This window comes from Pezoporus flaviventris, unplaced genomic scaffold (genome assembly GCF_033815535.1).
Source record: "Pezoporus flaviventris isolate CSIRO_AGI_PZ_B2104156 unplaced genomic scaffold, CSIRO_AGI_Pfla_v1 ptg000001l, whole genome shotgun sequence".
NCBI classification, from domain to species: domain Eukaryota; kingdom Metazoa; phylum Chordata; class Aves; order Psittaciformes; family Psittacidae; genus Pezoporus; species Pezoporus flaviventris.
Window position 1 is genome coordinate 24,677,183 of NW_026892549.1, and position 27,046 is coordinate 24,704,228.

The window sequence follows — 27,046 nt, forward strand, 5'->3', positions numbered from 1 at the left end:
GCAGAGATTGTTGATGGATGGGGTCAAGAAAGACATTCCCGAACAGGCAAAGAACAAGAGAAGGCAGAGATTTTAATTTGTTGGTTAAAACTGCCAGTTGCAGACCTTAGTGCACAAAAGCTGTTTGCACATATTTGGGAATTATGTAAAAAGGTGATCCTCTGTGTCCCAGATAACTTCCCCTCTGGGTCTGTGTCAGCTCCTTAAAGAACCTGTTGTGAAAATTTCCCTGCTGTTTGTTGGGTTTTCTTTAAAAAGTCTGGTTATAATTTGATGACACGATACAAACACACGGTTAGAATCAAGTACTAGGAACAGCTTCCTAGCATTCAAATTGTTTTTTAAAGTAAGCAAGTAAATATGTGCATGTAAGTCATGCATGCATCCAGGCAGAACTAGTTATTTTTATTCATCCAAATGAAACTGCTTGTAAAAACATGAGGTGCTATTTATCGTTACCATTATTTATAATTTAAAGTGCTAACAGCGACATGAAGTGTTGCCTCAGCTCATTTAACAGGCCCTGAAATGGTTAGAAGGATAACAGAAATCTCTGACAAACCAACCTCAGTTAAATGTAGTTATTCGTATTTGCTACTCAACTCTGTTTTTTCATAATGGTGAGTAAAAATGGGTCATCTTATTAGCCCCAAAATACTATCATTAGCAGGAAGTGTTTCCATTTCAAATTAAGGAGTACACAGGTGTAGCCCAATGTCATCCTCTCCCCGTGGTTTGACTTCAAGGGGAACTGGAGTAACAGGAAAAAAATAGCTGGACTGGCTTCCTGCAGTGAAATTGTGGTGAGCTTGAAGAAGTTATGCTGCCTGTCACCTCAACTGTGGGGCGTTCTCAGGGCATAGTGCCCTTTGCAAGAAGTTTCTCTCCTTAGATCTTTCTACCTTAGGAAAAAAAGGTATTTTAGTCACTCTTACACATGAACTGTCAATTCTGATCCAACACTGGAGTGATTCAGCAAAAATCATCACCTGTATAAAGACATAGTCTCTGACGCTGGGCTTATTCCCAGGAGCAGCGTTATGTCCCTGAGAAGGGTCCCAGAAACAGCTGTGCTGTAGCAAAAGCGTTTTGTCGCATTATGGCTTTTTGAGGCTTCATGGAGGCAAGTTGTTTCACAGTGCTATTGCACTCTGGGAGGAGAGGGAAGGGCACTGCCTTGCCTCTAGTCACTGCTGGCAGGAGAAAAGCACAGCCAAGTTTGGATGTAGGGGGAAGGTTGGTGGAAACACAGGGACTAGGGATGCTCAGAATGGAAAATAAACTGGAAGTTTTAAAAATTTAAATCCTTTTATCCCCATGGATGTATTTCTTTAAGCACTTGAGTGGATGAACTGCTCAATAGTTTTTCAGTATCTATTTCTGTGAGAAACCAAGCATAATTGCAAGCCAGCTTTTCTTTAAGGACCAGAGGCTTAAAACCTCTTGGTATAAATTTCCAACCACAAATGGTTATTATACTGCTTTAAAAAAGTGCATTAATAGTAATGAGATACTATTTGGTTTTTACTGTGTTATTTTCATGAAATAACATTTGCCTTAATCCTGCTTGTTTTGGCTCTCTCTCTCTCTTGGCCTGATCCATATGACAATTGCTTGTTTATGCAGCAGGTACCTGACTCAGGACTTAGAAAAATGCAGGAAAAACACAGTTTTGTGACAAGACAGGGAGAACTACAGAGCTATAGACAGTTACAGCCCTAACTGTAACTGGGAAAGCTACTGAGACAAACCAGTTGCTTACCAATGAGAAATACTTCTTCAGGCAAAGTGAGAGTTTGAGTAACCTATATATTCCTACCCATGCCCCATTGAATATCCTCCTTGAGATTGGATCAAAACAGTCCAAAAACTGTGTTAAATGCAAAGAAATCGTATTTGAATCACTTGTCCTACCAGACAAGGGATATCATGCCTCAGTTATTTACAACAACAGCTGTTATCTCAAAACATGCCTCAGTAAGGGACAGTTACCACTTAATTCCTTAGCAATGCTGCAATGCAGGGGGAACTTTAATGCCTGTGGCTGCCCAGAGTGCGGCTGATGCTGCTTGGCCTCAAGACCATGTTGCTGTGCCATTTTTCTCTCCCTAGATGTCTGCACTCCAGTACTTGGAAAATCAGACCAGACTACACGCTCACTTCAGGCAGAGACCATTTGCCATGTATTATATTCTGCAGAGATAGTCTAAATTGTATGGGGGAAAAAGAAAAATAAAGAGACCATCTGCAAATACACAGCTTGTATTCACCTTCAGACAAAAAAAAATCTGATGCCAAACCTGACAGCTAACTGGATAATCTCTCCTTCTTCCTGGGAGATTGCTGTCAGAAGCAGGATTAATCTGCTCTGCCAGCAATAGATGGTAGTCCTCTGGCAATCAAAAAGAAGGTGATTTTCTGTCATTACTTTCTCATATAGGAGTTTAGATTTGTTATATTCTCAGTGTACTTACTCCATGTTTCAAATGCAAAATGACAACCCATTAGATGATCCAGTGACATTTCACTTGTCTGTGTAAAATCAGTTAGAAAAATTCGTAACAGACCTGGCCCTAAAACCAGAACTTACGGTTCTCAGTTAGATTCTCCCATGGTACACAATGGTGACCTCCCAAGCAGACTGACCAGGAAACAGCTGGATGCAACCATCTCAATGTATATTTTACATACCAAATGCCACCTGCAGTAAATGCACAAGAAATCAAAGCAGGACTGTATACCCAACAGAGAAATCCTGGTATAAGGGTATGATATGGGAGTGATAGTGTAGAACTTCCAAGAAATCCTTTTTGTACTGAACTTCCCTTTAATATTGAGCTGAAAGGACCTCTCTGAGTTTACTCAGCAGCATCATTTTTGTATGACCATAATTACTCTGTTTATGCAAATGTCCCCTATTAGCAATGGATCTAAGTAGCCAATTTCAACTAACTTTGATGCTGAGAGGCACTGTAGATAATTTTGTTCCTTCAACTGCTGTGGAGATAGGAAGTCACATAAAAAAGAGAGACCATATAAATTTCTAAACTTAGGGAAAGGCTGCAAAACTTATGCTTTGTTAGACACTGTGTCCACATTAAGTGTCTTCTCAGCTGGAAGAAGGCTTCTAGTGAAGCTGTCAATCACCTGTGAGGATCCTTGTCCTCAGGATAATTCCGATGGCGTTGATTCTGTACTTACATGGCAACGACATGTGATTTGGCTTCAAAACCAATGCCCCTGGGCTCCCAAGCAGAAAAAGAGGAATACATGTGACTGGTCTACCTCAGTAAACCACACTAATGTCTTGTACATGAGCAACTTTAAGACATAGAAGATCATCAAACTGCAGTTTAAAGTCATGTAGTATTTAATTTGACTTTTAAGGTTTTAGGTTTGATCTCAGAAATTGTTTTCCAAATTCATATGGAGATACAGTTTTTTGTAACTTACTGTTATGAAATAGATTTTGAGTGCATTTATCTTATATAGGGTGATTTAGAGAGGCTACAGTAATTCAGTATGGAGGTATTTCAAACAAAGACATTAGGAATATTGGAGGAGCTGGTTTCTGGACACTTTTCTGGAAAAAGGAAAAACAATTCCTTATACTTTTTCAGCCTTTTACAGTTTCTTTTAGAAATCCTACAGGAATGTACAATGATCAACAAAATAGTTCCTTGAAGCACCTGGTATCAATGTTTTATTGATAGCGTCATGCAGAGACATGGCCCCGGTGCAATCTGGAGCACCAGAGCAGTTGAAGGAGAACTGCAGAATATTAAAAACCCTTGAGGAGAAGATGAGCAAGCTCTCAGGGTAAAATTAATCTGAAAACACCTGAAATAATGAGAGTTTACTCTAAGCTATTCTGGCTTCTGTGTCTAATTATCAGAGAAAGATAAGGATGATGCATCCTAGCTAATTTGGGCATCCACATGTTTTAAGCTGTCATCTTTAATGACTGACTCCATGACTACCTTAGAGAAGATAGCTACTTAACAGTGCTCAGTTAAGTAAAATAAAGCCTACAAACCTTTCTCTTGTTGTTGCTTTTGCCTTGATAGGGTTAGGTTTTAGCTCACTGTCATTGAACAGATGACTAATTTTCACCTTATCGAAACTGAATCACAAGCACATGGTAGTAAGGTAGTTACCCATATTTAATGTTTTGTAGGATTACACCTTGACCTTCTGCCACAGAAGTGGAATGGAAAGACTTCAACTGACCTCAGCAGGCTGAAATGAAGAAATAAGTTAACAAGGTTTATCATTTTGCCTTTAACTTACCCCTAGCTTAAGCTTAGGTACCCCTAAGCATTCAGGTAAACAGCCTAATTCTAGAGTCTCTGCCCATTTAACCAAGCTATAATGGTCATACGTCATGGTAATAAAAATCAGTGGCAATCAATGGGAACAATTTGGTTTTCAGTTTAAATTTAAAGAAGTAGAAGGCAGTTATAGAAATCCTTTCAAATTCTTTTCCATGTGTCCAGTACAAACCTTCATATATTTCCACTTAGGATAAATCTGAATAGGAACTGAATAGATTTCTACTGGCACACTCTGATGATATTCAAGGAGTAGGTGTAGCAAGCTGTGGGAACTAAAAAATTAAGAAAAATACTGCAGTGCTGTCAAGAGTAGGTGTAGACATTTTGTACCTGCTAAACCAAAATGATGGGCCTAACATTTAAAATAATATGCTGATGTAACACTCAAGCAGAATAGTGATTTAGATAGACAATGATCTTTCCTCTGCTATCCAATTTCCCTAATACTAGAAGGAAGCCAAATGGTTTGCAATGCAAATAAAAGAATAGTGTGAAGGTGTGATTCATCTGAAAAAAATTTTTCACTTGAGAAACCCCAGGATGCAGGATACAGATCCCCTGCTTAATTCACCCTACCCGCTTCTGGCTTCTCTGCACTAGTGAAGCAGTGACTGCGCAGGTTTTAAATTGTTTTGTGGGCTGTGCCTTGTGTTTCTTTGCCCCATGGCGAAGGCTTGGCTGGAGAAGAATACACAGTTACAATGCTTCCTTTTTTATTGCTGCTGTCTGGTGGGACTGCTCTTAAATTAGGGAGCAGAATAGTTGCTAGTTTAATCCCAAATCTCTGAATAATGTAGATGGCATAAATTCTTCTTCATTTCTACTTTGGATGTGTGCTCCAAAGGCAGGACAGCGTACCTGGAGTTAGACTTCATATGCCTAGAGAACTTCTCGCATGGTATAATGCCTGCAGAAATGCCACTTAAAGCCTAAGCCTCATGTTCCCTTAGGAGAAAGGACTAGAAGTTTGGTGAAATGTTTAATTTTTTAGTTAAGCATTTGACAGATCAAGTGAATTACGAAGCTTGATTTTATAGAGAAAAAACTGAATGTCTTTAGGAAGTGAATGCAAAGAAGGACCAAAGCAGAAGCAGGTGCAAGAGTGTGAAAAGCAGATTTTGCAGTAACATATTTCTAATGTAGTGGAAAACTGGGCATTTGAACTAGCTAAAGAGCAGATATGCACTGAGCTTGAGAAGATACTATTCAAGTTAATTAGGGCTGAGTCCTACACATTTAACTCCCACTGATTTCTTAAGGGTTCCAATTCAAGTCAATGTCAGTAAAAATGTGTAAGGGCTGCAGGCACGGCTCTTTATGCTGTTAGTAGTCACATTGTGGGACTTATTAAGACTAGGATTTTTTGAACAGACTGTACTGCAAAACCATGCTAATTAGCATCTAAAATTCTTGGAAAGCTGCCACAGATTCCTGGGAGCTGTCTACACCACCAGCAAAGATGGCTTTAGAGATGCTGATTGCCTGAAATAGGTTGGGGCATAACTTGTCCTTTTGCAGTGATACTTTACTGCATCCATGGTAGCCACCCTGGCTTTTAACAAAGTCCTTTTGGTGCACACCTGAGACAGCTGTTCTCACAGAGAGGAGTGCTTCTGGAAAACTTGCACCAGTGGTTTGTTCTAGTCTAATCTGGAGTGATGAACCACTTGGGGGGGAAGTGTTTCAGTGTCTTTTTCATATATTGTATTACTTTTCTGTGGCAGCACACTATCTTGTGAGTTGATGAATGGATTTTGGTATCACAGGTATTCTTTCCTTATTTGTTTATGGTAAGGCTATAATTTCCAGGTACTCCCCATAGTTTACATAAAGCTCAGTCATTGATACTTGCTGAGACTGGAGCTCCTCCTCGCTTACTTTTGTCAAACATTGATTCAGCAATAATGCAGTTCAGTTAACTTGAAACATTCAAGTGTTTGGTTTCAATTTCAGGAATGGTCTCTCCAAGACATGTTCCTGTTTCTAGTTTTCCTCTGTAGACCAGAAAATTATTTGGAATTTTTTGAGGCTCAAATCCCATGCCTGACTGATTCAGGAGAGGTCAGATCTCACCTTCAGATGTATGCCTTACTGTGAGGCAAAAGTGTACTCTGCTTTTGCGTCTCCTGTTCTCCCCTCTTTTGATGGGTCTCTTGATGTGTCTGAAACCCTGAACTCTAGCAGAGATGAGAACGTGAGGCTTCTGCTAGGATTTATGAAGCACCAGGATTACATTCAATCTGCCTCAAACCCACTCTTTGATACCTTGACTGTCCACACACAGCTTGTAAGGATCATACCTTGAATAAGCAAAAGCCTTTTGGCTTCCTGACAGGATTTCTCCACTGGATGTAGTGCAGAAAGACTTCTTTTGGGAAAGCTGCAGTAGCTAAAGAACAGGGGGGAGTATCTAAAAATGGGAAAAACTGTAGTGTCTCTAAATATATAACCTAGGGTAGGGCTTCCCAGCTGTAGCATGCGTCCTGCCAGTGGTATGAAGAAGACTTCATCATGGTATGAAGGTATTTAACAAATATCAGAATGCCTCCTTACCCTCAGGAACGTGGCCCAAGATGGAAACAGGAACTGCTGAACAGCTGCTGCTGCTGTCTCTGCCCTGAGGTGAGACTCAAATGCTGTGAAGGGCAGCATAGCTCTCTGTCCTCTGCATTCCACCAAGGAATACACACATTTGGTCCAGAAGTTCATGATTTTCCTTGAAGGCTAGCCCCCTGCATTTGTGCCCTGGCTGTGAATGCCAGGGGGCAAGCAGAGATGCCAGGATGTGAAATCCTGATTAAGAAAAGAGGCTTTTCAAATCTTCCCTTCTAACTTCATTCTCTTATATTTTAAATAAGCATATGTTAGCCAGGAGACTTCTGTCTTCTGTGGAAAGCTGTTAGCAACACTGTGTATCTCACTTGTTCCAGCACATTCACTTCTTGCAAATGTTGACAACCATGTGTGAAGTGACAAGGATCTGTATTTGTGACCATCACCCACCGAGGAAGAATTCAGCGAGGAAAGCCACAAAATCAGGGATGAGGCATGGATGGAAGACATAATTTTGGCTCATTTGCTGTATGTGCTGAAGACAACCAGACCTGCAGAACTGGAAGCAGACAAGAGAGATGGCTCCTATTCCTCTCCAGTCAATCCAGCGAATAATTCGCGCACTTTTATTTTAATCTATAATAGTGTAATATACTTTCCACAATCCGTGCTATTAGCTCAGCTATTGAAGTACCATCATATTAAAGATGCATAATTAAGTGAACTCTAGAAACCCCAGAACATGGTTAAAAATTCATGGCTGGTTTCAGAGCAGGAGTGGCTGCGTACGGAGCTGCCGATAGGTGAGCGGCTCTGAGGCTCTCCTTCCCGCTCCTTTAAAGCACATTCATCAGAGAGAAGTGGCATCGGCCTATTTCAGAAAAGTACATCAGCGGAGAACAAAGCAGCAGGGAGCCGAGAAAGGTATTGTGGTGGTATGTCAATATACACACGGTATGATTCAGCACTCCGGCTACATAACTGGGAGTTAGTACCACCACCACTATCGGTTACAGCCAATACTGAATCTCCGCAGCTCCCCTCAGCACCTGGGCGCTGCCCGCTCGAGAAGCAAGGGAGCGGATCAAGAACCCTCTCCGTGCCCGTTCCCACGGGCGGCTCTGTCGCGCTGCTGTCGCGCGTGGGCTGCCGAGGCGCCGCAAAACGCGGCTCTCCCCGAGCTCCCCTAGGGAAGTGGGCGGGACCGCGGCGGCCGTTGCGGGGGGCGGGAGTTTTGAACGGCGGCAGCGCCGGGGAGCAGGATGCGGCGGCTCGTGCTGGGCGTCGGTAGCGAGGAGCCGGTGAGCGCGGGCGTTCTGCACCCTGTGCGCGGGCGACGGCGGCGGGAGAGTGGGACGGGAGCGGCGGCGCCGGGGGACAGGGTGATCGCCCGCGACCCTTCGCCGCGAGGCCCGGCGCAGGTGCCGTCCGTAACGGCTCGGGCCGACGAGCGCCTCCTTCCGCTACAAGCGGACTGCGGCCCGCTACAGCTCCGAGGGTGGCTCTCGGTGGGCAGAGGCCTGCGCTACTCCCGAGCTCGGCGTGTCCCTTCCGGCAGTGGTCTGTACGTGGGGCTGGAGCATGGCCCCTGTGGCAGCCGACCCCCGCGGTGCCGGGGTGTCGCGGCACATCAGTCCTTCAGTAGAGGTGTGCAGGTCGGTGAGGGCACGGCCTATGCTGGGGAAGCTGCCGGATGGCTGTCCGGACAAAGGTGATGCTGCCTTGGGGGTGAGCTCCTCTGCGCACCCTGCTCGGGCTCGGAGTGTGAAGCTGATCCCTTCTAGCTCCTTAATCTTTTAGCCATTGATTTTCCTATTCACAAGGGTTTTCTTAAACATCGAATCACTTAAAAACCTGAATTAGTTGCACTCAACTGTATCTGTAAGGCTACTGCTATGAATTGTGACAAATATTCGTTCCTGTGTCTAGCTAGAAAAGGCCCTGAGCTAGTATCTTGCCTTCATACTCTGTTTTAGAAGAATACTTGCTGCCTGACCACTTGCATATTTTAAATAAATATAATAGACCTGTAGGGCTTAGATGTAAGCCACAGTCTTAATAAATCAGAAGTGTACTTTGGAATAAGATTCTGAAAGCTTGTTTTTAAGATATTAATTAAATAAAGTAAGATTTCAGTCTGTCCGGCCTTCGGTAGTATCCGTAGTTTTTTTCTTAGTTGTTGGATTTTTTTGTTGCTGTTGATTTGTGACTCCACCACTGTGTAAAACTGACAATCCTTGAAATTTTTTTATATCCTAGGTACACTTAGGTGGGGAATACCTAGACTCTTCCTGAAAGTATTGATTAGGCAGTTCCTGAGTGTGGGGCTGAAAATCTCAACAACTGTTAGTAATCTTGTCTGGGTTATGCTGCTACTGGTGGGGGAAGGATGGAGACCACAAGGGAAATGGTGCCTTACTAGACAGCATATGGCAAAACAGTGCTGCGTCATTCCTTGAGTCCAGATGGAGTGCTTATATTTTTAGAAGGAACTGAAAACAAAACCAAAAAAAAAAAGCTGACCAATTTATTCAGTTTTTGTTTGTTTTTTTTTTTTTTTTTGGTAGACATGGAGAACATCATATGCTTCAAATCAGGCTGCTAAGTCATTCCTTCAGATGGGATTTATATCATGCAATTACTTCAGCTATGGTCCAACAACCATTCAATGCTAGTCCCGATATGTGGAGATGCCCTGACCTATGAGAGTTTATCTCCTCACCATAGTTACATACCAGGTGATAAACCTGGAGAGGAGCCACAGCCTGTACTGGGTCAGTTCAGAGGCCTATTGCCCTGGGAAATCTTAGCGGGAAGTACTGTTTTACTCTTCTGAAATGAAATTCAGGTTTGTAACAGCTGATGTATTAGTAGTTTAGGCTTAAAGAACAGGTAATTATTTCTTGGGGGCAGGTGTGAGCCTTGCTTAGCTTTCCATAGCTGTGTAAGATTTGACTTGGAATAAAAGAAGATTGATAAAAGCTATTTGCTTCCCTTCAGGGACCAGTGCTGAGAAAAAGTATGGATAGGGAAGCAGATGCTGGGGATGTGGAGGTGTTGGTGCGTTGTTTTATCCTGCACTGGTTTGAACATGGAAGAAGCACTTTATCCTGCACAAGGATGCTGGGGAGGGACTCTTCACTAGGGACTGTAGTGATAGGACAAGGGGTTAATGGGTTAAAACTTAAACAGGGGAGGTTTAGACTGGATATAAGGAAGAAGTTCTTTACTGTGAGGGTGGTGAGGCACTGGAACAGGTTGCCCAAAAAAGTGGTAAATGCTCCATCCCTGGCAGTGTTCAAGGTCAGGTTGAACAGACCTTGAGTGACATGGTTTAGTTGGGAGGCGTCCCTGCCCATGGCAAGGGCTTGGAACTAGATGATCTTAAAGTCCTTTCCAACCCAAACCTTTCAATGATTCTATGACCGTGTCACCAAGTAGGGTGAGATGCTTGTGTGGTGTTGAAGCTACCACAGCTGTCTGGCTTTCAGTTCACAGCCTGAAACAGTCAAATATTACGATATTATATTTTTTTTTCTTTTGCTTCCTGTGTTGCCCAAATTTTGTATCAACCAGAAGTGAAAAAAGCCCATTTTTTTTTTTTTAAAAAAAAACCTTTTTAAGATGGTCAGAGAAGTAATGAGATTGAATTTCTGATATTTTAAATCAGAAATTAAATCAGAAATGTTTCTGATATTTTTCCAGAGTTTAGGGTTTATTCTAGTAGGGGTTACTATAAAAACTGGGTTATTAAATTATAAGCTTTGCTCAGTGACTGTATGAGGGAACCATATGTTACAATCCTATGAATGACACCTTGAGGCATGTAAATTTTTAATAACTTTTAGATGCTATGGTTAGCTACCATGGAATTTCCGTGCATAATGGATATAATCAATCTGCTACATCCTGTGTTTCACTCTTTTTTTTTTTTTTCCTGAAAAAAGAAACATCATTTTATGTTTAATAACAGTTGTTAACGGCTGCGTATAATTAAAACATAGGGTTTTCTATTCCAACTGTGAAATAGGTATAGCTGGTTTAAAAATTCAGGATACTATTGTTTTTTTTTAGTCCGTTGTTTTTTTGCATATCTAGGAGTACGACATTCAAGAGAAGATTAACTTTGAAATCCGCATGCGAGAAGGTATCTGTAAACTACTTGCAGTGAGCACACAAAAAGACCAACTCTTGCAAGCGGTTAAAAACCTGATGGTCTGCAATGCTCGTATACTTGCATACAGGACAGAGCTACAGAACCAGAAAGAAGAGCTGATTTCATGCAGAACCAGAGAACAGTGAGTAACACCTCAAATTCAAATAAAGCATTAGGAAGGAGGCTTTTGCTTACATAAATTCTTAGCAGCCTGTCTATGAAAGTGTATTTAAACCCTTCTTTCTGACTTTCCCCATACAAGCATACATTACTGTTGCCTTAAAACGTTACTTTATAAGACCATTCTAGTATCTTTTTACTTTAGAAAATGAAATACAAGTCATGTTTTTCTGTATAGATTCTACTGAAATTAAACTGCAATTCAGCATCTGAATATCAGGTAACATAATAGTCAGATTTGCTTGATTACCTTTAAGATATAAAAAAGAGCCTAACTAAATCTGAAGGAACAAAACTGTCCAAGAATACACCTATTTTTCATTCTTTCTATTGTTATTAAGGTCACTTTAATGATGGAAGCATCATGGTTAATTGGTACCCTCTGCTGGCCACTTCTGTTAACTACAGGAAAGTAATCGAGTTGAAAAGATTCTTACATTGTAATTCTTGAATGAAGAGTATTTATTTGAATAGTGTCATAATTTTTGCCTAATGAAATATATTTTGGGTACAGTGTTGAGAATCATGGTGCAGAGACACTACTGCTCTTATGTTATTGCTTTAATGAAATATTACATTGCACTTTAGCATAGAAACTCCTTGAGTATGTGCTTAGCTCCAGTTAATTGTATCTATAGGAACAGTCCTGCTACTTTTGCTATTGCAAATGTGGTCTTATAGGAGATTATTGAAGGAAAGAACTGCATTTTCTGACTGCATCAACCATTACCATGAAAGCTGATTCTGAAAACTAGCACTTAAAATGTGTAGTGTTCTGTAATTATCACAACTGTATTGCTTTTTTCTACTAAGGTGAAGAAGACCTTTACAGCAATTCATCTTTAATTTATGTTTTTAATGATGGAATAGTATCAGGTATTTACTCAAGCCTCTGTCTGATGTTGTTCACCACAGAATGGTGATGACTAGAACGCGTCTAGAATAGGGCAGTAGTACTTGAAGTACTTGTATCTGTCATGCTTTGCTTAGAGTCTGTCTTAAGGGGTACTTTGAATTGTCAGTGGAGGTCATAAGAAGAGATGCATGCTATAGAGTTATTTCTCTACCATTTAGATCATATCTTTGACAGCTGATAATTCATTTGCACTTCTTTCAGCATTTGCCCAAGACTGGAATTTGGTTAAAGCTTAATCCAGATAAAATGATGATGTCTTAGAGAGGAAATTCTAGGGTTTTCAAAGGAATTTTGCCTGTTTCTTGTTATGTGCATCTGTAATCTGTGAGTTTGGAAGACACTAGAACTGTCTCTCGAAGTCAGGATATTGGTAGCAGCTAAAAATTTTCATTTCCCCTTATTTGGTTAGGAGTTAGGAGCAGTAGCAGATATAAGGAAAGCACTCTATTGTTACTCATCTATAGATTGTTTTGATTCAATTTAAGGTTAACTTTGAGATCTGCACTCTGGCTGCTTAGTAGACTGTCTGCCTCCATGTAAAATCACAATAGTAAGAATGCAACATTTTATTATTAGTCTTTTAATAGAGGAGGTAGCAATTCTCTAACCAATAATAGAACTGATAAATTAAGTTGCTTACTCATTGATGTGTACAGCAGGAGAAAAGTTGATAACATATTTAATTCTATTGGAGCTAGAAAAGACAAGAAAGATGAATCTACTTGTCTTTAAATACTTGGGTTAAACAAGCTTTGGAGTAAAATCTTCTAGGGAATTAAGAAAATTGATGATGTACCTTCCTTCCAGATTATCCTCAAGAATCTTAATGACTCATATCTTAAACCAGAGATACCAAATTTAACTTTAAAGAAAAGCATTTGAAATGAGTTATAATGTGAAAACCCTGACACTTTTTGATGTTTAAAGGGTTGACTTTTGGAAGTCTAAATGCACAGATCTCAAGCCTCATTTTTCTTTTCTTCTTTTTGGCAGGCTTTCAGAAAATGGGAAAAAGGACCGGATGGCATGCAGAGCAAAGGTTGCTATATCAGGTAAGTGGCTGGGTATTCACTTAATTATGGGACCTAATTTGCTGGACAGTAACTTGTAATACAAACTCTACAAACAAGATTGTATTTTTAAAGTGTGTATGTGAGGGGCATAAATCCTCTTGTGCTTCAAGGGGACTTGTGCTTTTAAGTCACACACCTGCTTTTAAAGATCCTATCTAGTATTTCCATTTTCTGTTCAGGGGCTTTCACAGTGGAAAATACTTTTTTTCTATTTGTCATGAGGTACTGAATACATTTCAAAGCTAAGGAAGTGTGAATATGCTGATAATTTGTTTTTTTTCTCCCAACAAAGACAGACTTTGAAGGGATCATACAGGGTGTGGCTAACCAATTGAGGGCAGAATTATAACTAGTATGCAAATGTTATCTAATTACTGCAGATAACTACAACAGATACTGCAGATACTACAACAAAGGTATAGTGGTATGGCTTCCATGCAAAGTAGCAAGAATATTTAGCAGTCATTTCCAGTAGGCTGATAATACTGTTTCTTAGCCAGTTCTCAAACTTCAGCACTATGAATTTACCATTTTGTTTGCCTGTGCCAATAGTGGATGTTGCTACATTCAGCATTCCTGTAGTTGTTCATTGTGGCTGTTATGCTAGCTCTGCGAAGGGGTCTGTTTGTACTTCCTTACCTGTTTAGTTAAAAATAAAACAGTGTTGGAGGGCTCACTGCTTAAACTGTTTAGGTTAATTCCACATATTTTGATAAATCTTTAAGCAAGGTAACGTCTAGTAGAAGAGTCATGAGCACTTGGTTCAATAATGTTTTCTGCCAGCACAGCTGTTTGAAGAATGCATCTGTCCTTCCTCCTTATGGTAGTTGAATGAAAGCATTTGTTTGTCTGTCTGTGCTGTGGTTGCACATTTCTTTGGATTTATAGAGTTATCTGCAGTGAAGTGTTTAAGATCATATAATGTACTTTTGTTATCTCTAGAAAATCAGAATTGTGTAAGGACTTATTTTTAGTATGAGAAATTTGTTTAAGATGTGAAATATTTAGCTAGTTTTTTGACGGGACAAGAGAGCAGAAGGTTGAAATACACCACTTCCTATTATATGCTCTCTGGTAATGATTCTGTCCAGTTACTAACATAGTGGTTCTCAAGCTTCTCTTATGATCCTCAGAAGTATGGCACAGATTGAGATGAAGAGCAGAGACAGACATCAAATACCTTGTGAACTCAAATCTGTGAGTGCTGGGATGCTGCCATGCCTTGTCCCTTTCAGATACTTGTGCCAGGAAGCCTAGCCAGCTCTGTTTTACAGCAGGAAAACCTAAATTATGTTCTTGACCTTTGCTGAGAGATTTATGCTGTCTATAGATCCGCTGTAATTAACTCATTTTCCACATTTTTTTGTTTAAGAAGAGAAAAATTGGGTACATGAGAAGTAATTGTGGCGACAAGCTTGTTTGTGCTTAGCAAGGGAGGAGCCTCTGCGCAAGACAGATGAATGCCTCCTTGGTTTCTCCTTTTATTGCCCTCTGACCCATTACCCTGTGTCAATTTAGCATGCCAAACCAGGTCCTGTCTGCTTCCACAGCTGCAGTATGTTCACACACTGTAAAGTCCCATTATTATTCTTTCCCTGTTTTTCCCAATCCTTGCGTAGCAAACCAGCATGTTACATTTCTTCTCTCTTGTATGCCAACCTTAAGTGTTTTTGAAACTGAAGTTGCCCTGCGTGTTTGGAAGGCACACGTGTGTGTGCCTGCCTTGTTGAGAATGCAGTTGTGAATACAAGCAGCGTGAATCAGGAGATGTCGTGACTGAATTGTCTGGGAGAGGCTGGAAATAAAGGAGTGAGTGGTAGTCCATGTAATATGACAGGACATGTAATTTAAGAACTGAAGATACAGGGTTTGGTTTTTTTTAGGGGAAAGTAATCCATCTACTTATAAATATATTAGCGTATCATATGGTTAGTACATGCCAGAAGCTTAAACTATTACCAAAAAAAAGTGTGATCATGTGGCCAACACTGAAAGTTCAGGAACAGCTATGCAGGAGTACCGAGGAATGTACTCCCACAGAAAGCAACTGTATGTCAGATACTGTGTGGGGAGTGCATTCCTTAATCTGCAGATTTTCACACTTGTATTATTTTTACTTATGTATCCCCCACATGTGTGAATAAATTATATATTTATGTTATCAATTATTTTGATAATACATTATCAAAAATATATCAGAAGATAATACATTAAATGTTGATCAAAAAGCATAATCATAATTTAAAGTAAGTTTAAAAAGAAATCATTGGCTTTAAATCTGATTAATTGTAGTGTTGGAATGTGTTCAGTTTGAATCTACATGGATTTACAGCTAATGGTAACTGAAATTAAGGTGTGTGAAAATTGATCTTTGATAAATGGCAGCACTTTCAATCCAAGAATGAATTGAAAACTGATTTACAAGTTACATGGAAACCTGTTCAAGCAATTGACTGTCTGTAGCCTGATGATTTTCTAAGTTACAAATTTTTCAGCTTGCATGATATTGAAAGTGGCATACAGAAGTAATCTTTAACCTAGTAATCTAATTGTTAACAAGACCTATTGAGCACATTAAAATTGTCAGAGTTTTCTATGATTAAAGGTGACAAAAAGCTTTTGTTGTAACTATTTTCACATATTTATGTAAATTTAAGACCTTTGTCTTTTCAGAAAGAAACATTCTGTGCTTTGCCTCTGACAGAGATAAATACATTTATGTTTTTAAGCTTGGAGAGAGACTTCTGTAACTGTTCTAATGAAACATGAAAATGTAGTGATAGGGGTTATGGGTTTAAACTTAAACAAGGGAGATTCAGGTTAGATATAAAGATGAAATTCTTTACTGTAAGGGTGGTGAGGCACTGGAATGAGTTGCCCAGAGAAGTGGTAAATGCTCCATCCCTGGAAGTGTTCAAGGCCAGGCTGGAGAGAGCCTTGGGTGACATGGTCGAGTGTGAGGCATCCCTGCCCATAGCAGTGGGGTTGGAACTAGATGATCTTAAGGTCCTTTCCAGTCCTAACCATACTATGATTCTATGAAACTACTTGTTTCCTTATTCAAAACCACTATTTTTAGAAATTCTTACTATGCAAATGTGTTTTTGGAAGGCAGTTTCAGAATGTGGTGATGTATTGATTTTTAGGAAACCGTGGCAGTCTAAAGCTGTATACTGGCAGTTTACTGTTGAAAATTTGTTAGTTTTCATGAACACTTAAAAATAGATGAATTTGCAAGTTTCAGAATTGAAATAGTGTGTTTAATAAGATGTCCCATAATATAATCAAAATTAGCTTAAATTTTATTTTTTTTATTTTATATAGCTTCTGAAACACTCTGACTATATGCACTTTCACTTAAATCAACAGTAAGTTCTGTGGGTAAAACCCTGTCAGAATACATGACAACCATGCCAAAATACCACTACTTTTTTGCATCTTAGCATACTGTATGTGGATTTTTCCATCAGTCTAGTATGGAGATCAGCACTAGAGACGGCAGTGCTTCCTTATAACATTATTACCGATTTTTACAAAAATACAGTTGAGCTAGTGCTGTTCACTGCTGCCATCATGTGTCACTTAATATATTGCATATACTTTTAAACAACACTCTGTTGTACTTACAAAAAGAACTTTGGATTTATAAAGGCCCACTGCATTTGTTTTTCAGTAAGGGACTAATAAGAAACATTATGACTAGACCTGAGTCCTTGAAGCTGGAGGAGAATGTCATTCTACTCTGCTGGAGTGAGTAGATAAATTGGAAAATTTGTTGAAGAAAATACTTCCCTGGTATTAAAATGGCAAGAGCATGACTTAAAATAATGGCCTGTAATTGCCTCTCTAGTATGGCTCTGAAATAGAAGGATATCTGAATTTAAAAAAAAAAAAAAAAAAAAAAGAGTTCTCAACTTTTTGTGCCAACTTAGACAATTCTGACTGGGAATGTGATTATAAGTGATACTTTCTCTGTGGTTAGCAAAACAAGACTTAAGTCTTTGCAGTATAAGTATCCCAGTCTTTCCATTAAACCAGGAAGTTTTTCTTCTTGCAGTTGGATGAGTGGTTTCCAGCACAAGGCAAACAGAGTTTCGGGTTACATCTGTGCATAATAATGGGCTCAGAACTGTGTTCTCTCAGAACAGTTACACAGCCACTGTGAAATGTCGTTTCAGGTACTTTCAAATGAGATTTAAAATATTGTTTATTCTAGCATTTCTAAAAAAGACATTTCAAGATGGACTAATTGATGAATTTTCTTTTGAAATGGATAATAAAGTTGAAATAGTTATGCTGTTCTTTGGGTAGAAGGTCCTGTTACCCCCAGAACATCAGGAAAGGAAACAAGACGCTTTTCGTAATTTATTTTGATCACAGATCTACAGTATTGGCTATAACTTAATTTCCCTACTTTTTTTTTTTTCTTTAGATATTCGAATACCATTAATGTGGAAAGGCTCTGATCACTTCAGCAATAAAGAAAGTATGTAAGATGTAATAACTACTGTGATAAACAATTGCTTATGCTTGCAAATTTAAACTGGATGGGGAAATCTGCACTCATTTTAACCCCTTCTTTGACCTTTCAGTAGGTCCATGTTTTAGTTGAAGTTGTTGGTTGTAGCAAGCTGAGTTAGTTCAAAGTCCTGTAGTTTTGAATGTTTAAACCCTGGTCTCTAGAAAAGTCCTCATAAGGAGAAATTCCAGAGGAAGCAACAGACAAGCGTTGCTATTAAATTGATAGCTGAGAAACTTCTGATTAAACATGTTGTTCTATGTGTTGTTTACACTTGAGAGAGTATATTGGAGCCTGTTTCCAGCGAGAAATTGAAATAAAAGTTGTCTGTTAGTGTTAAATATACTATTGTATAGTCTTCAAGTGCACGCGTTTCGCTGTGTCATGGAGATTAACCCTAAATCTGTTCCAGCTGTCGCCTGGCATTGACTTTACTTTGATTTTCAATACGGTCAGAGTGGCGAAGCATGGCGAAACATTCTAATCCTGTATAGTATATCCATAAAATGATATAGGCTTTGGATCAAATATTAGAGTTTTTTTGCTTAATATCAGCTTTATTTAACAAAATTATGTTTTTTACTAACATTTCTGAAGTTTCTACCACAAACTATAAGTGATTATCAGAAAAAGTTGAGCAGAGGTAGGAATTTTTTTTCCTCTGTGAATATGGCTTTACCTTCACAGCAGCTTTGATAGCTCAATTATCATAAAATCCAGTGATGAAAATTTATGGTGGGAAGAATTGGAGATCAGTTCCTTAGAGGTCAGAATTACCATTACTTCTACTGCTGTTTACTGGAAGTATTTAGTATTGCAATATGTAATATGGCTAATAAAACATTTCTTTGGCTTTCTCCAGAATCACAGCGCTATGCAGTTTTTTGTTTGTTCAAAATGGGAGCTGAGGTTTTTGATACAGAGGTGGCTATTGTGGATAAAGCCGTAACAGATCTTTGTTTTGAAAATGTAACCATATTGTGAGTATAATTTGCTTCTGTTGAATAAAGTATGAATATTGCTGTTTCTTTTGAAAGTGGGTATGACTATGAGTAAAATTGACTGAGGTCCACTAAGTTTTTCTGTGGACAAAGGAATCAGTAGAGGTCCTGTGGATGGTGCAACCCCTTCTCTGGGAAGTTGGTTTTCATGTACGTAATGTTGCTGATTGTGCCACTTGAACTGTACTTCTTTTCATTTTTGCTATGCTGAAGCATTCGTCTTTATATGAAGAGATAAACAAACTTGTACCTCAAGGACAGAATTAGTTTACTACTAGAACCTGAAAGAATTATGAAAGTATAGGCATAGACGTTGCACCCAGCATTTTAAGTATTGTTCTGTACAGAAGGCTATGATCTCTTTCCACACTTCGTGTTCTGTTACACCTATGTGAATATGTGCTACAGCCACAGTCCGTATAGTTGAAGAATATGAAGAATACTAGACAGGAAATTATTCACTTGTCTTTAAAAGTAAGCTGGAAAACAGTAGAAAGGTATTCTCATAATTCTTTGTGCCTTAGAATTTTTAATAGAGTCCTGAGAGGTACTTAACTGCCCTCTCCCCCACCCTTTATTTTTTATATTAGCAGTTTAAATTTGGTCTCTTGAGGAAGATTGACTGGAAAGCTGAAACTACTTAAAATTTTAAATAAAGATCCTGAAAACTGAGTGGTTGAGAGAAAGTAGATCTTTAAATCAGATTTTCTTCAAAGATATGAAACTTGACCATTAGAATTTTCTGTGAAATACTGCAACAAAAGCAGAAGAGGCAGTCTAACTTGCCTTGTATCCCCCGAGATAGACAGACCTTCTTGTATAAAAGCCTTTGGGATGATTTCATTATGGGCATGTGTGTAATTAAATGATTTGTACCTGAAAGATGAGGTCAGGCTTCCAGTCTGATGACTGAGCTTGAGAACAAGACAATCAATAGAAATGAAAAGAGAAAGCATAAGCTGTGGACAGAAGTTATGAATGACAATTTCTGTTGGTTATAAGTGAGATAGGATTTTTTTTTTTTTCCTGTAAATGTGAAGGGAATGGTGTGCAACTAAGATATCTTTAAAACAGCTCAATCTGATTTAGGGCCATAGGCATGGATAGGTTTTCGATTGTGATTTTTTGCATAACGGTAGAGGGCAGATTTAAGTATGTTTGAATGTTTTGCCTGTGTATTTCCGTAACATGGAGGTTTTTTTCAGTTTTTAGCCTAAACGTTGAATTTCCTGTTTGCATTTGTTTATGGTTTAATTATAACCTCCATCTCATGACTCCAACACTATGTTACTCCTGTGTACTCTAGTCTTTAATTCCATATTAATGTATGTCTTTGCCTGAATCTTATGGCATTCTTTCCCTTGATTAGAAATACATGTTATTTATTATATAAAGTAGCAGTAGCATTCCTTGCCTGCATACTCTGTTTATTAACAAATGCTCTGACATTTTCTCCTCCTCCCCTTCAGTGATGAAGCGAGACCAGATTTCCAGCTGAAGGTTGAAGTGTATAGTTGCTGTACAGAGGAGCCTTTATGTGTGACAAATACACCTAAGAAACTAGCAAAAAAGCTTAAAACATCGCTCAGCAAAGCTACAGGGAAGAAAATCAAAGCTTCACTGGAAGAAGACAGCACTGAATCTCTTTCGCCTCCTGACCCTGTTATCCAGTAAGGCATACGTATTGATATTCTGGTTTTATTGTTTTTAAAATAGAAATAAAACAAATGTATTGTAATCTTTTGGCAAATTGCCAATGAATTGTTTATTTCTGAATTTACCAAGTGGAAAAAAAAATTACATTTTAAATAGGAAATGAGAAAGCAAGTGTGAATTCCAGTTATGTTGCTCAGCCCTGGGACCTGGTTCTGATCTTGAAACACAAAAGTAGGCTTTATTTTTCTGCTATACAGCTAAATAGCTGGCAAATCCACTGTTACTTTCAAACCCTATAGTATTTTTAGTTTGACCTCTGGAGGAAATCAAGCTTGTACAATTTGTCTGTCTGGGTCCCTCTGTCCATCTACTTCTCCTTTTCCCTTTACCATTTACCCCCTCCCCATTTGCACCTAGCCAGTTTTACTTGTACTTGACAGAGAGGTAAACATGTCTAAAATCTACAGGTTGTGTTAAATAAAGAAGTGTGGTTTGTAGGCAGAAGAACCCTTTCTTATACCCTCTCCCCTAATGAAGCTGACCAAGTTCTTTTTTTGTGCCTGGGGTATATGCTGTGCACATGGGGACCATTCCACTTGCTGGCTTTTCAGTAAAACTGGACTGTCAAAGGCACTTTACAGTTACAAGCTGCTTAACAGGAGTTTTCTTAATTGACTTAAGCACAGAACATTTTAAAATGTCTTGCTGGTTTTCAGTGTTTGTAGAAATAAGTGCTGTTCCCAGTAATTTACCTGTTTCCTTTTAAAAACAATCTGAAGTCTTTCATGCATTTTTTTAAAGAAGCTAACTGCCCACTAATATTTCCTAGCTACTTTAATTTCATTAAGGTTTAAGCAGGCCAAGTACTTAAATTGTAAATACTAATGATATTTATTTTAAAATTATTATTTTTTTAAAAAGAAAGCAATGTTTTCAAGGAATTACTTTATTTTAGGCAGCTGAACAATAACGAATCAATGCCTAATTCTAATTACTGAATGTAGTCTTAATCTACCTTCATGTATCTATTTGCCTGGATTTCAAAAGGAAACATTCAAGCATATTCTACCTTTATCAAACTGATATTACTGTATACTGATACGACTGTTTCAATCAAAAATACACATCCAAGAGATCTGCTTCGCAGAGTGAAGCAAATTTCATTGCTAACTTTCCAGTGTGTTCCACCTAATGACAATGTATCTTTCAGTCTACATCATCTCAGGTCACTGTGCTTTCTACAAGCTCCAGCTGGGCGATGACACACTATCATTATAGTTTGCTTCAGATATAACCACTAGCTTATTTTCTGACCATACTTTCTAGAATATATATTGCCTGTCTTTTAAGGAAGAAGTATCTAGTAGATAATCTAAGTCGTTGCCTCTTCCCTTTTGTTTATCTTTTGGTTTCTTGATTGTGGTTGCATTTTCCTTTCCTCCATCTTGAAGTTTATTTTTTCTACTGTAAATAATCATCTTACAGTGACTGTTACTTGTTTAACAAAGTTAAATGAACAGTGATGTGTCTAATGATGCCTTTCCTAGGTGAATAAAAAAGATTCTTGAAAAGAAGGAAGTTATTATAGGCAGAAAATAAGTTGACAATTTTCTTTTTATTTTTTTTAGTAGAGTTTCCTTAAGATACATATTTGTAAGATCTTGATATGTAGCTCTTATAAAAGGGAAGGGATTGCAAGATTACAGGAGATCTTTCAAGCATTCCCAGAGCACTTTACTAGTCCAGTAGGTGAAATTCAACTGCAACAAAAGAGAGCTTTCTGTATTATATTAACATCTTTTTCTCAGTAGATTTATTTTGTACAGGCATTTTTCTTTTCAGAGCACCCATGGATGAAGTTCTCCATTTTCCAAAAACTTTATGATCCCTCTGCATGAAACTTCTTAGCTTAGAAATCTAAATCTCCCTGGTTAGTGAAGAAACTGTCAGCCTTGTAACTTCTTGTAAAAGTTTAGTGACAAAGTGTTTTGAACGCTTGCTTAGGTTAGTTAGCTTTCATTATACTCTTAATTATCTGTCAATTTCTATACAGTCTGCTGCCTGTTTATTTTTACTATTCTAGCCTCTTTTTTTTTAATATATAGGTATTTGTCCTAGTGAAGTTATACTTTTGAATTCCAGAGTGAGTAGGTTGCTGTTTGGATAAATCATTAGAGAGACTCCATGAAGTGCACGTTTATTCACTTGCAGAATGGGCCTCTGCATAGAGTTGTTATTGCCTTTTATGTATTGTCCTCCAGTGGGCTGAAGGCATGGTTGTGGTGTCTTTTTGAATTAGCAAATTCATAGTGATGTTTTGCTAGAAGTACACAGTCTATTCGAATGGCCTCTCTTTTACAACTGGGTTCTTTCTAGTACTGAAGGTTATCTTTGTTTTTGCCTTCTGTTATTTAAGGTCTGATTGAAAGGTGAGCATATTAGACTTTTTTCAGTTTTTTGTTTTTTTTTTAATAATTCACAAATCCTCCACTCTGTATATCTGGATGAGCAAACTAACATTGGGATTTCCAATACTGGGGCTAATATTCTGGAATCTGAGGTGTATTAATACGCATTGATAGAAAGGGTGATATAGTTACACCTTCCCATGCCAGTGTCTCTGGGGCAACTTTGGTGCCTCTGTCTCTTGATCAGTAAACAGATTTAACAATGCACCTTTGCCACAGGCATGTTGTGGAGATGAACTGGTTTTTGTTTGTTTTTTTTTTTAATAAAGTTATTACATGGAAGAATACTATAGATTTGCAAAGCACTGAATGAGATGCAGCAGGCAGATTATTCTTCATTATACAGAGATATCGACAATTAAGGCAGTTAGCTAATTCTGTGAAATGTAGAAGCAAAACATAGTCAACAATCCTGAGTAGCCTGTTAAATCTGAAAAATGTTTGCAGATGAAACTTTTCTAAATCATATTGCAGCTGGCTGAAAGGAGTGACTTGTATTTTAGAATGAAAATTTTAGTGTGAAGCATATTTTAAAAGTGAAGTAGTTTGTTTTGCAAGGTTGTTGTGGTAATTAGTCATGGTTTAGGAAAAAAGTTTAAAATCAGCAAAGAAGTTTTTATCTGTGAAAAGAAACTGAACTTTTTTTTATATAGTTTAAATAGAATAGCAATGTATTGCTCAACTGCATAGCAGAACATAATCAGTGGAGAGTCTTCTGTTAGTGAACAGTCTAGCAGGGAATATATACAAATGCCAACAAGATTTCATTCATATTGCCCTCTTGTAATGTTTCACACTACTGTTTCTTCACTTGGACTGGTACATCATATTTAATTTTCTCTTTCTTCCCTTGAGATAGATGTGTAACGGATCTGCCTGCTAACAAACTTGCTACTTTCCTTCTCCTCTTTCATTAGGGTTAGGTAGGCATCTGCCCTGTTTCTCTGAAGATCCAAAGATTGTAAAAACATACATTCCCAATGTGCTATTAGGAAAAATAACATTTGAAAAATATTGTGATAGAAAGCTATTATTTTAGTGATGTTAGTGCAGTGGTGTCTTATCTTTTATACCACTAAGCTGTTTTATGCTCTCCTGAGGAGATCTTACACTAGATCCTGTTAGGGAGAGTAGTTAGTGACTTTGAGTGGTTTGTTTTCTTGTGAATTTTGTTTAAACAGCCATTAGCCAGGTGGAATTCTTACTGCATTGCTGAATTGTAAATCTGTTACTTGGTCTGAAGAGTATTTGGGGGAAGAGATTAAACGTGTACCAAATTTATACCAGTTTATTCCAAGAATTGCATTCCACATGCGCTGTGCTGAATTGTAAATGCATTTTTTTTTCCCTCAGCAAAATCCAAACCAAAGATATAACATTCTGAAACCGGTAAGCACATGTGAAAGAGTCCTTTATGCAACAAAACTGACTGTAGGACTTCTGCACAGATTTCTGCATGCAAAGAATCAACCTATTAGATAATATTAAAAAATACATATATAAATAACTGTTCTATAAAGTGTAGTCTACACAGGCAAAATAGAAGAGCAGAGCATCATGGAGGAGCAGTATAAAGCCTTTTAATTTTTAACCTGTATTTTCAGATGAAGTTTACGTCATCCATTGTTCTATGAACTGTAGCAGTTTTTGAACCTATTACCAAATCTAGTTGCTTTAGGCTTAGGAATACAAGCGAATAAAAGCTGTAAAGCTATTTAAAGTTACTTGGTGTCTAACTAGAGGAGAGAGATGCTTTTAGCATCCTCAGGGTGCAGAGGGTTTGGATAGCACAACCTTTAGAGATCGGTTTGGCAGCCCTGGTCAGAAGTCTCCTGGCAGGCAGGTCCAGGAGAAGGCTATGGAAAGAGCCACCTGATGGAGCCTTGTGGCATTGGGCTAGAAGTTGTGGGGTGGGAGGGAACTAGAGGTATTCACTGAGTGGAGGCAGGAGATAAGCTTATAGGAGGCAGATGAACAGACTGTGGGGCAGTGTTGGTTTACAAGGAAAACCAGAGATAGGGGAGTTCTGTGGGAAGAGGTTTTGGGGGGTGGCAATCTGTGATCACTAAGAGGTGCTGCCTTGCACCTTGGCATTCCCTAGTACCCAAATGTGTTACCTCAGGCGTGTCAAGACTTCCTTTAATTACTGCCTAAGTAATGTGAAGCAGAAATGCCTTAAATGTACCTTTTCTTTCAAATGTAGTGGAGCAAAATACAGTATGCTAGCATATACCACTTTGGGGCTGGAGAGTGCTGAGGACAATTTTCGGACTCACAACCTTACTGTTACAGGAAATGGTAAGTACATGTGGTACTAATTTAAGGAAATTAAAAAAAAACAGTAACATTTTGCATTTCTCTCTCTTGTAAACTAGAGGCTTAAAGATATTATTTTTCTTGATACTTAATATAGAACAACTTTAATAAAATATTTAACGGCTCTAAAACAGGCATTTGTACACAGCTGAATAAACAGTAAGTTGAATAAAATTTCAAGTCCAGATGAAAATTTAATTCTTTTGGGAGTTTCTTCTGTCATTTGCATCTCGGTCTTAAGTGAGTTATAGCTATATACAAATTATTTCCCCTTCCTCACAACTGAGGAAGGGTATGAGAATGAAAAAAAGTTTTTTTCCTCTGTAGTCAGGAAGAAAGTAGAAAAATAGCTTCAGTTCAGCTAGGTTGTTTCAGGCCCAAATTTAGCAGAGGACATAAGCATGTGTGTTTGCATTTTGTGTTTTTCACTGTACTTAACCTCTGGGGCAGCACAAGTTGGCAGCAGTCAAGCTAGCTGCTAACACAGGGACTATGTTTATGCTGCAACTGAAGTTAATGATTTAAGTAGCAAGAGTACTGGTTTTGATACTTTGTCCATTATTTTCTGAAAGGATGGCCCCTCCCATAAGCCACCCTCTAATTGTTAACTTCAGACATGGGACTTTCGCTGTATTTCACTGTAGCAGCTGGGAACTTTACCTTTTACGGGTAAACTTGACCCCAAAGAGAACTTCCTTCTTTACACTGCACTAATTCTAAATACGTACAGATTTGGAGATTTATGGGGCATTTGTTTCTTGAAGGGTTGGATGATTAATTCTGAGTATCTTTGTAACCTTTATTAGTACTTTATACTCCTTCAAATTCCTTTTTCTGTCATTAATTCACATAAATTAGTCTGGTGAGAAATTACATACCTGGAAATTTTGATTCATTACAAGCATTTCTAAAACATGGCCAAAGACAGGGTAGTATCAATGGAATTTTGTATTACCTGCTTCTAATTACAGAAGAGAGAACCTATTGTATAGCAGAGCTGAGTGAGGAGGGATACTGTAGTTCATTAGAAAGTCCTTGGAATCCTGTATGCACTTCTGGTGCTGAAGACAGAAGTAGACAAAAATTCTAAGCCTTAATTAAACAATCTGCAGCAAAGTGCTCATATTTAAATGTAGCTGTGCATTGCAATGGGATAGGCTCAGGGATCCTGCTTAGATGAGGTGATCAGTGTATTTATCTTTCAAACTGTCTCTAGCTGTGAAATGAGATTTAGAGCTATACTTTATGTAAGAACAACTTGTTCTTGTAGAATATCATTTCATTTTTACATGATTTCTTCTTAATAAAAAGAACTTTATTAGATTAAACCTGATTTTTAGTTTTCAGTTACATGATGAAAACTCTTTCTTTAAATATAGAAATGTTTTTTTGCATTCATGATCTTAATGTAAAACTGGATAGAGAAAGTCAAATTATGTACATAGGGCAAATGTTTAGAACTAAGTGTTGTCTTTCTTTTGCCTGGTCTTTTCCTCTAGAGGAATCCTCTTTTTGGCTACCCCTGTATGGAAACATGTGTTGCCGTTTAGTGGCTCAGCCTTCCTGCATGGCTAGGGATATGATGGCAGGTTTTCTTAATCAACAGGTAAGAAGACTTTGCTTGTGTTTACATCATCTTGTGTTAATAGCTGTCGCCAAGAGTCAATTGTTAAAATGTTTGCTTTTAGCTGAAGTGGTTTCTTGAGAACTGTTATTTTTCATGTGTTCTTTCTAGAGCAAGGGGAAAACCCTATCTCAAAACACTGTTCACAAACAGTATCTTCAGTGGCTAAGTGTGAAGAAATAGATGTTTCCTTGGCATGCTTATCAATAAAATTATTTAGGCTGTTACCTAAAGATCAAGTGTAGTAGTT

The 27,046-nt window shown here is 38.3% G+C and overlaps 1 protein-coding gene across 6 annotated transcripts in view; it reads left to right on the plus strand.

Moving 5' to 3' along the window:
- RTKN2 (rhotekin 2) overlaps nt 1-27,046 on the plus strand; it is a 53,358-nt gene that overhangs the window by 8,750 nt on the left and 17,562 nt on the right. Inside the window, exons 2-9 of one of the 6 annotated variants that reach the window (XM_061448830.1) lie at nt 10,986-11,034; nt 11,132-11,185; nt 13,133-13,191; nt 17,645-17,698; nt 18,594-18,711; nt 20,202-20,402; nt 25,060-25,154; nt 26,672-26,778. In XM_061448830.1, coding sequence (XP_061304814.1) covers nt 13,161-13,191; nt 17,645-17,698; nt 18,594-18,711; nt 20,202-20,402; nt 25,060-25,154; nt 26,672-26,778 — 606 coding nt within the window. In that variant the 5' untranslated portion in view covers nt 10,986-11,034; nt 11,132-11,185; nt 13,133-13,160. Of the gene's footprint in view, nt 1-8,093; nt 8,189-9,545; nt 9,736-10,985; nt 11,186-13,132; nt 13,192-17,644; nt 17,699-18,593; nt 18,712-20,201; nt 20,403-25,059; nt 25,155-26,671; nt 26,779-27,046 lie in introns of those variants that run through there. The other 5 variants (XM_061448821.1, XM_061448794.1, XM_061448813.1 and 2 more) reach the window with 5 other exon arrangements.